At 35.2% G+C, this 12,357-nt stretch overlaps 1 protein-coding gene across 2 annotated transcripts in view; it reads left to right on the forward strand.

Annotated features, from left to right (window-relative positions):
- The window catches only part of LOC145256463 (uncharacterized), a 167,544-nt gene that overhangs the window by 121,699 nt on the left and 33,488 nt on the right, over positions 1-12,357 (forward strand). For both annotated transcript variants that reach the window (XM_080115394.1, XM_080115395.1), the window contains exons 2-3: positions 719-746; positions 6,222-6,344. In XM_080115394.1, coding sequence (XP_079971520.1) covers positions 719-746; positions 6,222-6,344 — 151 coding nt within the window. The remainder of the gene's footprint in view (positions 1-718; positions 747-6,221; positions 6,345-12,357) is intronic.

Raw genomic sequence — 12,357 nt, forward strand, 5'->3', positions numbered from 1 at the left:
AGCTATAAACGTATCACTTAACTATTTAGCTATACACATATCACTTAACTATTTAGCTATAAACGTATCACTTAACTATTTAGCTATACACATATCACTGAACTATTTAGCTATAAACATATCACTGAACTATTTAGCTATAAACATATCACTTAACTATTTAGCTATAAACATATCACTTAACTATTTAGCTATAAACATATCACTTAACTATTTAGCTATAAACATATCACTTAACTATTTAGCTATAAACATACTGAAAATAAAGCTCGGATAAGAATAGTAGTCCAAATCATTCAAATAATCCAAATTAGCATTCTTTATCTCTAGAGCCGCTTGACGTATGAATGATGTATATTTACATTTTGGTTGTTCGTTCTGGGAGTCCATGCAACTGCTACCAAAATAGGTGCTTATTGAATGCAACGTCCAAATATATAGAAGCCTCAAGTAGCTTCATGCCTTATTTTATGGAGCAATTGCCATAAAAATTATTAAGGAAAATTTAGCTGAGCTCTTAGTGCCATCGTTCTTGGAGTGCAATGGTGTAATACAATGCAGATAAACGCTGTTGAAACATTATTTTAATATTTTATAATGAACAACAGATTTGGACAGTACAATTTTTTTTTTTTTTTTTTTTTTTTTTTTGTCGTTTCAATGATTACTGTTTCAATGTTAAATTGATTTGTTTCATTTTTTTTTTTTCCTCTTCCAGCGTACAAGACCTCATTATCCTGTTATATGTGAGTATAATTTCATGTGTACGAGTGGTGGTGGTGGGGGGTCGTTCAATTAGTAATGTTTCTAATCTATTTTTCATGGCAGTAGAGCAACGTCTATATATATATATATATATATATATATATATATATATATATATATATAATGACTACTATATGGGAAGTTTTGGGATTGTTTTGCTCAATGTTCTCATCTTGTACATGTTTTGCTCAATGTAAACTTTGATATGGCACAATCACGTTCTAACATTAGTTCTTGTTAGATCACCGAAGTTAAGATGTTGAGCCAGGCCAGTACCAGATGAGTGACCATTTGGGAAGGCGAGGCACTGTATGTACCTTGAGGTAAAAATACCAGGTTTTTGATCGAGTAAAATTAAGTACGAGGGTCGTTCCAAAAGTAAAGACTCCTATTTTTGTAACCCCAAAAAGTTGAAGAGATACAAAGATGGGAGTGGTACCATTAAAACCAGCGACTTTTATTTTATTTTTTTTTTTTTACATATTTTCAATACGGGTTTACAGGAATTCAATGACGCGTCTGTTTATGATGCACACCCATGAAAGGGTTAGTTTCTTGGTGTCTCAATATCTATCAAGAGATGAAACTTTCAGTTAATGTATGCATAATTTCGGTCATAACAATGTAATTTGCAATCCCCTCTGATCCATTCGGGTGGAAGAAAAAAGAGGCATTACTTTTGGAACGATTTTAATGTGGATGCGCATAAGTAAATGCATGTGAAGTGACGTCACTGGTAGGGGGGAAAAAAGGACTATAAAAAAATGTATAGAAATAGAATGATCACTAGAGAGACATGGATAACGTTCAAGATCTCGGAGACAAGATACAATTCTAGATCACGAGGATGACGTCACAATTGTAGCAACGAGGAAATACATCTTGCTACAAAGAACAAATGAGTGTAAGTTGTTTCCCATTCTGTCTTGGTCTCCTTTGCAGCTGGAACTGCACAAAATGTGTGTTGGTCTGCGGACAACGTTACAACAGGAGGGACCAAAGGATACCAACATACTTTGGTGGAGTGTTTCTGTGGAATGAACGGGATTCGAACCTGGCACACTCAGGTTGTCAGTCTGTCATTAACCACTTAACCACTGTCACTTTCTTGATGAGGATGCATTTTTTGCAATTCTAACAAGACTTGGAATAAGAGTAGAAAGTAAACCTTGAGTTTACTCGTATTCAGATTCTTCAGACTACTGTTCTCATCTTGAGTGAGATTTTCACATTTCGGTCGATGTAACCTCCGACCTTCTTCAGGTGTATCTTGTAGAACTCAGGAATGGTTGTCGAACTCGGGCGGGGGGGGGGGCTAGGACGGAATTTTGAGTGGGACTCTTTATTTACATCATGGGGGTAGCATGCTCTTGTTCCGTTAGCCATGACTGGGTAGAGATCCTAAGTAATTCACAATTGAATTTTTTGGTTGCCCACACTGAAGATTGAACCTTCAGAAGAATATCACTTTGTACAATTGGTTTATTTATTTATTTTTTCCCAAGTACTCTAACCACTGCGCCACAGGTCCTTGCGATCCTGATCCTTGAGTTTACTTTTGGCAGACTCTCGCTTCCCTTATTTCAGTTTTTAGTCCTCACATTCCATGATCGATGTTTCTGACAAAGGTGGAAGAATTGCTGTTTTATGGGTTGGAATTTATACTTATTGTTGGCAAATTTTTGACCTAGAAGAATTTTGATCCTTGCATCAAGTAGCTTCATGCCTTTTCTGGATCAATTGCCATTAAAAAAAAAAAAAAAAAAAAAAAAAAAAAAAATCAAGGAAGATTTAGCTGAGCTCTTAGCATCTTCATTCTCGGACTGCAATATAATTCAGACTAATGTCTTATAAACTCTGTTGAAACGAGTTTAATATATTTTGCAATGAATGACAGATTTGGGCAGTACAATAATTTTAGTTTTTGGTATTGCTTTTTTTTTTTTTTTTTCATTCATACCTCAGTTTTGATTTTTATTTTGTACTAACAAAGAGACCCGACGTTGCTCGGGATTGAATAAGGATAAACGAATGTTCCACGCTTCCAATGTTTTTATTGTCATTGAAATCGGTAAAATCTCCCATCTTTCAAGCGAATCAATTGATTGCCTGCTTTAGTCGAAGACCCATCACTGTGCCGTGAGGAAGCTTCACATATTAGATAATAACATGGTTAAAAGTTATCGATCTACCTATTTATCTATTCAGTGATATTGTTAAAATAGTTTAGATTGGAAGTTATTTACTGTTTAGAATAAATTGGTCTGGAATATAACAATGGGTTTGAACTGAGGATGTTTACAGAAAAGAGCTAAGTTAAAAAAAACAAAATGACCTTCAATAGTTGCGTACGTGTCAGGTAACAAGTTAGGAGACATGTGCTTTTGATAATGACATAACAAAACTGACAGGTCAAGAGGTAAAAGACGATTAGATTGAGAGTTTGAGTTTGGTCACAAAAGTGAGCAGACATGCTTCAAAGCCAGGAAACGGGGCTGGAAGGAACATGCGTGTAGACATGTAATGCAGACTCCTTGTGAAGACCACCGAGACAACTGAAATAAATTTATATATTAAAAATATAAAGTGTTCTGTGGTTTCGCAAAAGAAAAAAAAAAAAAACAAGTGTCTCAATTGGATATGTTGTTCGTCATTGCATATTTCATCACAGATCCCAGCAGTGAAGACAAAAGAACTACCGGATAAGGAAAGGTATGAAGAATGTCATTCTTCTTTTAATTGAAAACATAAACATGTGATAACCCACACACACACACATATATATATATATATATATATATATAAATGATGATTGCAACGTCTTGTCAGACGAGTGCCACTCCCTCAGACACTTAAAGTCCACGAGCCCAAAAATGACTTCCATCGCCACGGGAACATTTTAATAGACAAATGCCTGAGGGAGTATCTATACACAGATGTTACAGTCTTAGCTTTGTACAACAGCGAAGTGTCTCTCTGTTCAAAATGTTGAGATCCAGTAACAAGTGAAACTGCAGACTAGCTTAATGCAGGTACTGGTCTCCCGCTTTTTTTTTTTTTTTAATCAGATTTGCTTCTCCTAGAAAGGTTGCCTTCACTATGGTTTATGGGAGCCCTCTCCACCCCAACACATATACACACACATATGCACAAATATACACGGTGCTAGTTGGCCATTGACCCAGGAAAAGGGTTCATTCGCCCTTTGGAAGGTCTTGTTTTTAATCCTTCAGGGAGACTAGCTGCCCTCCTCACCAAACAAGTCTGGTGGGGGAACCAGTTTAGTCGCTGGTAATTCGACCATGAGGCAGGTAGTACTGGGTTACATGGTACCAGTAACATGACATGACCTGAGATATATACACATACACAACACCTGTGCTTTCCTGTAGTGACTTAGTTCACAATACATTGTAGTCTATATTGCACTGTAGAGAATCTACTGTTAATTTTATAAAATTATTTTTATATATGACGGCTTGAATTAAAGTTTAAAATGCAAAAGTCAAGTACATTGGTTCAATTAGGCTTTAATCAGAAACATTCATTTCGAACGCGCTCCTGTTTTATCAAAGAACCTACAATTGATTTCATATGCCAGGTCATTCTGTTTATATGGTGATAAAACATCTTGCATGCAGTTGTGATGTCAGGATGTATGAGGGTGGAACTTTGGTCCAAATCAGAACCAATCCTCCTTTAATCAGATTTTTTCAATTATCGATTTTAGATATTTACACAAAACCTATCTAAGAACACTTCCAGACACAAAGTACATTTGTGTTAAATTTACACAAATTTTTTAAAAATTGATACAGCTGTTTCGGAGACCATCAGGAACAAACTTCTACGCATACAGGGGAAAATTCCCTAAAGAAAACACAACTTTATTTTAAAACTTTTATTGAAAAAAAAAAAATCAATTCAGGTAACCTGATCATATAGTAAAGCTGACATCTATTCAATGTAGCCGCCTTCAGCCTCAATCACCTTAATACAGGTTCGAAACGAGGAGCATGCCTTTTCCATAAGTGCCAACAGTAGCTTGGTAGATGGCGGCGATCAGGCTGGCTTTGGTGTTGTGGGAGGTCATGTTGGTGATGTTCTTGATGTATGACCAAACAAAGTAGTCCAGCAGGTTCAGGCCAGTGAGAAAAGGGTACAAAGTCATTGCACTTTTCTGAAGCCAAGCCTGGGTCTCTTTGGACTTGTGGACCGATACGGTCCTGCTGCGACACCAGGGTCTGCCAGCAGCCACCTGATTGCACCAGGGTATCACCACAGTTCAACACATCCAGGTGCACTTCGATGATGTGAGTTGTTGATGCATTTAGCTATGCCCTTAAGCGTTGAACCGTTTGGATTTGCAGTTTGAGGTTAGGGTAAGCAATAGTTCTGTTATAAATTGGATCGGTAGAGAGCATAGTTGTACAGCGGTGCATCTCCAATCTCACTTGTTGAATATTGTCACTTTTAAACATGATAGAAGGCTTCTATCGCGCTTTGGATTTGTAAACAACTGGCCAACTAGTGGACAATCTACAAAAAAAAAGTTTTCATCAAACGGAAATGGAATCATATCGCCTTTTCCAAGGTGACAATTTTGTTTCACCTTGTACAGTCACACACACAGTCTTTTATATATAACTAGTGAGGGTATCTGGCATTGTCCGGGTGTTTGAGGTGTAAAAAAGTGTTAGCAGTCAGGCAGGCTCGAACCAGTGATACAAAGGCGGAAAAGAAAGTGAAAGAAAACGTGATATCTTACTACTATGCTAAGAAGCGGGAGGAAGTGAAAAGCGTTCAAATTTAAATATTAAAAAGTGGACTTGATAAGTCAATGAGTTCACGCAGCTGCGGAAATGGAGGTTGGCTGAAGGCCAGTTTTTGCCATATTTTGCTTCCCCACGATGTTGGAGCTCTCCTAATGACTAGCAATTGTCTGATATGAAGGGTTTTCCCCACATTGATCAAAGCTAATTGCTTTTCTGGAGGTCCCGGCCGAGAAGGCGGGCGACTGATGTTCACTTCTATTAGTTTTGCTTTATTTACACAAAAAAGACCAAACATGCGAAAGGACGGAATAGCGTGAATTTTATAAAAGTCACTCAAAAGAAATGTACACCCGATGTCCGTTCGCAAATCGTAGATATTATGATCTGGGAGTGTATAAGTTGTAAAAAAATATTCCCCCCCCCCCCGAACCTTGGTGAAAAAAAGCCTTTGCCGGACATGCAAAGACATGTATGTGCCACTTTCACATTTAATATATATAGATTATTCTAACAATAGAATTATATTTGACAACTTTATTTGGTATTTCCTCTTTCTCTCTCCACTCCTTTCTCTTTTTCTCTCCCCTTTCATCCTTTCTATTTCTCTCATTTGTAAACGAAAAAATTTTGTACAAATCAATCTTTTACATTTTCTAATCTTATATATTTTTCTTCTCCCAGATTCCAATATCACAGAATTCAAATCCGAAAATGCCACAGATTTTCCTAAACATGCCGAAAAATTTGAAATTAAATATCAAACTTCCTCCAGGATCATTTTGCACTGGAAAATTGGCCGAGGCTGTAAGTACCCCCACTCTCCCTAAAAAAAAAAATTATTCAGATAAACGACATCCTGCTTTGTAAGTGGAAATAGTGCAAACTATACCCTATGTAAAAATTGTTTTTCAAATATCATTTACCGGACCCCTTGTTTGTCGTTTACCGGACCCCTTGTTTGTCGTTTACCGGACCCCTTGTTTGTCGTTTACCGGACCCCTTGTTTTTCGTTTACCGGACCCCTTGTTTTTCGTTTACCGGACCCCTTGTTTTTCGTTTACCGGACCCCTTGTTTTTCGTTTACCGGACCCCTTGTTTGTCGTTTACCGGACCCCTTGTTTGTCGTTTACCGGACCCCTTGTTTGTCGTTTACCGGACCCATTGTTTGTCGTTTACCGGACCCATTGTTTGTCGTTTTGTCATTTACCGGACCCCTTGTTTTTCGTTTACCGGACCCCTTGTTTTTCGTTTACCGGACCCATTGGACAAATACACAATTTCTTGTTTCCACCAATTTATTTTTAAAAAGTTCGGGTTTGTATTACTGTACACATAGATTCGAAAAAGTTGTCAAAAAACAAATATAGAACAAATAAATGTTATCAAAGGCAAGATAAGTTACTTTTCTACCTAACTGGATATATTTTTTGTGTTTTTATTCAGTGTAACATGTTTATTCAGCTCGAAAAACATGCAATGTTTACCGATGTATTGGAAAATTCAAAATGGCAGCTGACTGTCTCTCGGAGAGGGTACGTTTGGGAAAAGGTATTATAAATAATAAACTAGACAAAATACTGTTAGAAAACAACCGAATACATGTCAACTTATGTCACGGTAACATATATTGAGTGAATTTCTAACAGTATTTTGTCTAGTTTATTATTTATAATACCTTTTCCCAAACGTACCCTCTCCGAGAGACAGTCGGCTGCCATTTTGAATTTTCCAATACATCGGTAAACATTGCATGTTTTTCGAGCTGAATAAACATGTTACACTGAATAAAAACACAAAAAATATATCCAGTTAGGTAGAAAAGTAACTTATCTTGCCTTTGATAACATTTATTTGTTCTATATTTGTTTTTTGACAACTTTTTCGAATCTGTGTACAGTAATACAAACCCAAAAGTTCAATATTTTTTTTTACACTGAAAGTTTTTCCATTTATTTTAATCTTTCTCTCTGCGTATATTTGTTTAAAAGAAATGTTGCCTACCAAACTCCTGTCAGTTTTTGGTCTACAGACATGAAACTTTATAGGGTATTCGAACCCATGGGAAACTTTATATTTGAGTTTTAACTGGGGAAAATCTCTACAAAAGTGAAATTAAAAAAAAAAAAAAAAAAAAAATGGAATTTGCCAGGTGAAGGTAGAATGACAACATAATGAATATGCATGTGTAACGTAATAGCTATTGGTTCATTTTTTAATTTTATGCTTTTTACAATGAAGTTTTCATGTATTTTAATTTATTTCTGTCTCCTTATATATATATCCAATAAATTCTTTTTTGTATATTGATATTCATTTTAAAACTTTTCTATTTATTTAAAAGGAAAATACAATTTTCTTATGAGCTGTGGAATTGCATTCATCTGCAAAAGATCTAATTTGCATATTCTTTTAAACATTCATTTTAATTCCCTATTGGTTGTTTCGGTTTTCTTATGGCATGATCATCTTTAATTAACTATTACGTGTAATTATATTCATGCAGATATTCTACAGGATTTATACTTATGTAATATTTGCGTGAAAAGGTTTTATTAAACACAAACTTCTTCCTATACATATTTATGTGTACCTATATTTGTTTAAAATATTTTGCCTTTCAAACTCCTATTAGTTTTTTGTCTACCAACATGGAACGTCATACACAGGTGGCAAAAAGAAAGTCCGCACTTGTAATTTTTTCAAAAACTGTAAATTTAAGCTAAATTTAATGAAACTTTTTAAACAACCTATACCTCATTTGATTTGCCTTTTATTCCTCTATAATTTTACCTGTTCATATTTGATTTTTAATTGAAATATTCTAGTGTTCACGTCAATTTAAAAAAATAACTTCAAATTGTGGAGGCCAAAAGGAAAGTCCGCACAATGGAACATTGTTATTTAAATGTAACTTTAGGACATTAATGCAACACACATACAACAGGAACACAATGAACTAGTTAATATTTAGTGGCATAGCCCTTCTGCAATTTGACAGCCTGCAATCTTTTGGGAATTCCTTGAATATTTTTTTTTTCTTTACATAGGCATCACCACATTATCAAGGCCATGAGGCCACTCAAGGATAAGGGTTAAAGAGTGTACAGTAGAAATTGGACAATATAGTAATCATTAGTAATGAAAATTTGGTAAATTTGATAACTTATATGGAACGGCTCATCAAGAACTTATTTACGTTAGACTTGAAGACAGCCATATTGTAGTCAGCCGGAAAACAGGAAAACGGAAGACAATTCCACAGGCGTGCAGTTCTAAGAAAGAAGCTTTGTTCATGGAATCTACGTTTAGGTTTAGGCACAGATAAAGAGTGGGGGGAATTATTGATAGTGTTTACAGCTAGACGAGTGTTTCTTGTGAAAGTTTGGCGAGGGGGGAACCATAGATTGAAGCTCAGTCGAACACTTTCCATGAAAATAACGATACATCAGAGACAAACTCGCAACATCTCTTCTGTGAGATAGAGGTTGCAAGGAAGAGAAAAGGACATCTCCTACGAGGCTACGAAGTCTATTTTGAACACGAGTTAGACTGCAACGATACTCTGGGGAAAGGGCATTTCACTTTTCTTTTAATTTTATTCCAAAATTCTTCCAAATTTGATATTTTATAATTGCATAGCTGTTGCTTTATGTAATGCCATATGTTTTCGATAGGATTTAGGTCTGGAGATTGTGCAGGCCAATCCAAACATGGAATATCATGCTGTTCCAAGAACCTTGACATTGCCGGCTGTGTTAATCGGAGCATTATCCTGCATGAAGATTGGATTATCATCCAAATTCCAACCAAAATAGAATAGTAAATGCTCAGTCAACATATTAATGTATTTGGTTGAATTAATCCAACCTTGCAAGCGAACTATAGGCTCTGGACCATTGGTTACTAATAATGCCCCACACCAAAACTCCACCTTGCAGCGTTGAAACTGAGCACCTAGGATTAAATTCTTTGTCTTTGAACGTACTGCTTACCATCACTGCCTAGCCTATTGAACTTGCTTTCATCACTAAAAAGCACTCTTAATCAATATGAAGATTCTTTGTTGCATCTAAAAGCGTTTCCTGTTCTTTTCAGAAATCATTGGCTTGCGTCTTGCAAAATATACTCGCAAATTAAATTCCTTTAATCTGTTCTTGACAGTAGAAAGAGAGCTCTTTTTAACAAGATTGCACTGTCATTGGATTTGGGAGCTGTTTCAAACTTTCTTAGGCTGTGAATCTTGATAGCATTGTCTTCCCTGTTAGAAGTAACTCTAGTACGACCAGCTTTAGGGGCATCACGAACATTGCTGGGGTTTTGGTGCTTTGCAGTCTTTCGTACCGTTTTCTTGTCACATTTAAATCTGCAGCCAATTTCTCGATTGGATAAACCAGAAAGATGGAGATTAATGAGCTCCTGAGGATCACTAAGTCGTGGCATATGAACTAAATGTTACGTTGTATAACCTGGAACAACTATTACGATTGGAGATGCTTTGTTACCTGTTGGTTGATATTTTAAACTGATTTACGGGCGATAATTTAAGCTGGTTTTAAGCGAATTTGTTGCTGCAGACTTTCTTTTTTGCCTCCTCAATTTGAAGCTATTTTTTTTTTTTAATTTATGTGAACACGAGAATATTTCAATTATCAAATATGAACAGGTAAACTTATAGGCGAATAAAAGGCGAATCAAATGAGGTATAGGTTGTTTAAACAGTTAAATTAAATTTAGCTTAAATTTGCAGATTTAAAAAAAATTACAAGTGCGGACTTTCTTTTTACTGGCACTATATAGGGTATTCGAACCCATGAAAAACTTCCTATTTGGGTTTTCCGTCGGGGGAAAATCGGTGCAAAAGTGAAAAAAAAAAAAAAATTGCCAGGTGAAGGTAGAATGACAACATAACGAATATATATATACATATGCATGCAACTTTGGGAGTTCCTTATAGACTCCTAAACACTTGAACAGATTTTCTTTAGAATTTGCAGAACTTTAGTGTATAAGTCTGGGAGTGATCTTCAATTTTGTCTAAGAATATCCCCAATAATTACCAATAATTGAAACTTATTTTAATTTATCTATCATTGGTAAAACCATTTTTTTTTCCATGTCGTCGCTTAGCAATAATGATAGAACAATGGGCTGCGAAAATTCTGTTCTGGATCAGCTGATCGCGTTTTTCTTTTTTTTCTTTTCTTTTTGCAGGACATCGTCTGTAGGTTCAAACTCTGCACATAAATTTCTTAATTTTTCTTTTCATTAACTGCAAAGAATTTTATAAGACCTGAAAATTTGTTTTTTAGCAGATTCAAATTATTTTTGAACGTCCATTGAACAAGCAAATGATCCTGAACAGATTACAAAACAATCTACACACATATTTAGTGAAAAAATGATTCAGAGGTTTCTCATGTCGGTTTAACAAAACATAGGCCCCAACAACCAAGCACAAGTAGTATGTCTGGCAACATAAGATAAGGAAGTGTTTGATGCAGTTGACTACCACATTAATTGGTCCTGGATATGACCTAAAACTATATCCGATGGTGAGGCCCCACCTTGCGGGCCTTGGAGTGTGGAGCTACCCTTTAATTGCCATTGCTCCCAGGTCCACTCTGACCTGGAGTTGTAGTACCTGTTAGGGTCCCAACTATGGAGTATATATTTTTTTTTTTTTTTTTTTTTTTTTAAGTCAGATTCTATTTAACCCATTAAAAATCGTTCCTCAAAATAACTAGATGCGGCATTAAATAACCTGAAAAAGGTTGATATGCCGTAAAACAAAAACAACGCACCAACCACATTAATTCTTACAACGAATATATAGTCGATGTTGATCCTGTGGTTTCTTTTGCATATGGTTCAAGAAATCATGCCCCTTCCCCCAAAACCTCACAAAAGTAGTTGACTTCTAGCAGCTATTCTTCCAACTCAGGGGACAAATCGGAAATTAGATTGTTGCTGGCACGTTGCATCCACTGTGTGGGAGCTATGTTGATCGGTGAGGTGTCAATATAACCGAAATTTACTGAAATAATTTTAGAATTACAAAAAAAATAGAAAACATTGGAATTACCAAATATACAGATCAAAAAGCATAAAAAGGTATCAAAATAACGCCCCCAAGCAAGGCCAGGTAATACTGCTAGTGTTTGTGTGTGTGTGTGTAAATATATATATATAGGCTAGTCTCCCTGAAGGATTAAAAACAAAACCTTTCAAATCATGGATTTTAAATGTCTGAGGGAGTGGCTCTCGTCTGACAAGACGTTGCAATCATCATATATATATATATATTAGGTTACAAGGAGTTATTTCCCTTTAAAGATTTCTATGTATATTATTTTAGTCCCATAACAGATTGACATTTACTTAAGAGATAATGTAATAACGAGGTATTCAAACTTCTGCATATTTTAATATTTTTCATTTGTATACGTCTGAATTTTTTATTTTTTCATTTTTTTGGGGGGGTGTCTTTTTGTTATATTCAGATTTTTAATATTTCTCCATTTTTTTTTTTTTTTTTTTTTTTTTTTTTTTTTTTTTTTTTCATTTAAGTTTTTGTTTCTTTTCATTGTATTGAAAAAAGATTTTTGGTTGTTTTCCAGAATTGTTTACATGAAAAAAAAACAATTAAAAAAAAAAAAAAAAAACTAACTCTAATCCAAGACGAAGCTAAAATATATTCCAAAAATCTTAATTTTTTTTTTCTAAAGTTTAAAATAAGAGTAAAAACTTTTGAATTATCTCCCTTTAAAAATCTATAGAAACAAAGTGGTGGGCCAGATAGTTACTCCTTTGTTAAAAA

This window comes from Euprymna scolopes, chromosome 32 (assembly GCF_053919585.1).
Source record: "Euprymna scolopes isolate OS-2025 chromosome 32, ASM5391958v1, whole genome shotgun sequence".
Taxonomy (NCBI): domain Eukaryota; kingdom Metazoa; phylum Mollusca; class Cephalopoda; order Sepiida; family Sepiolidae; genus Euprymna; species Euprymna scolopes.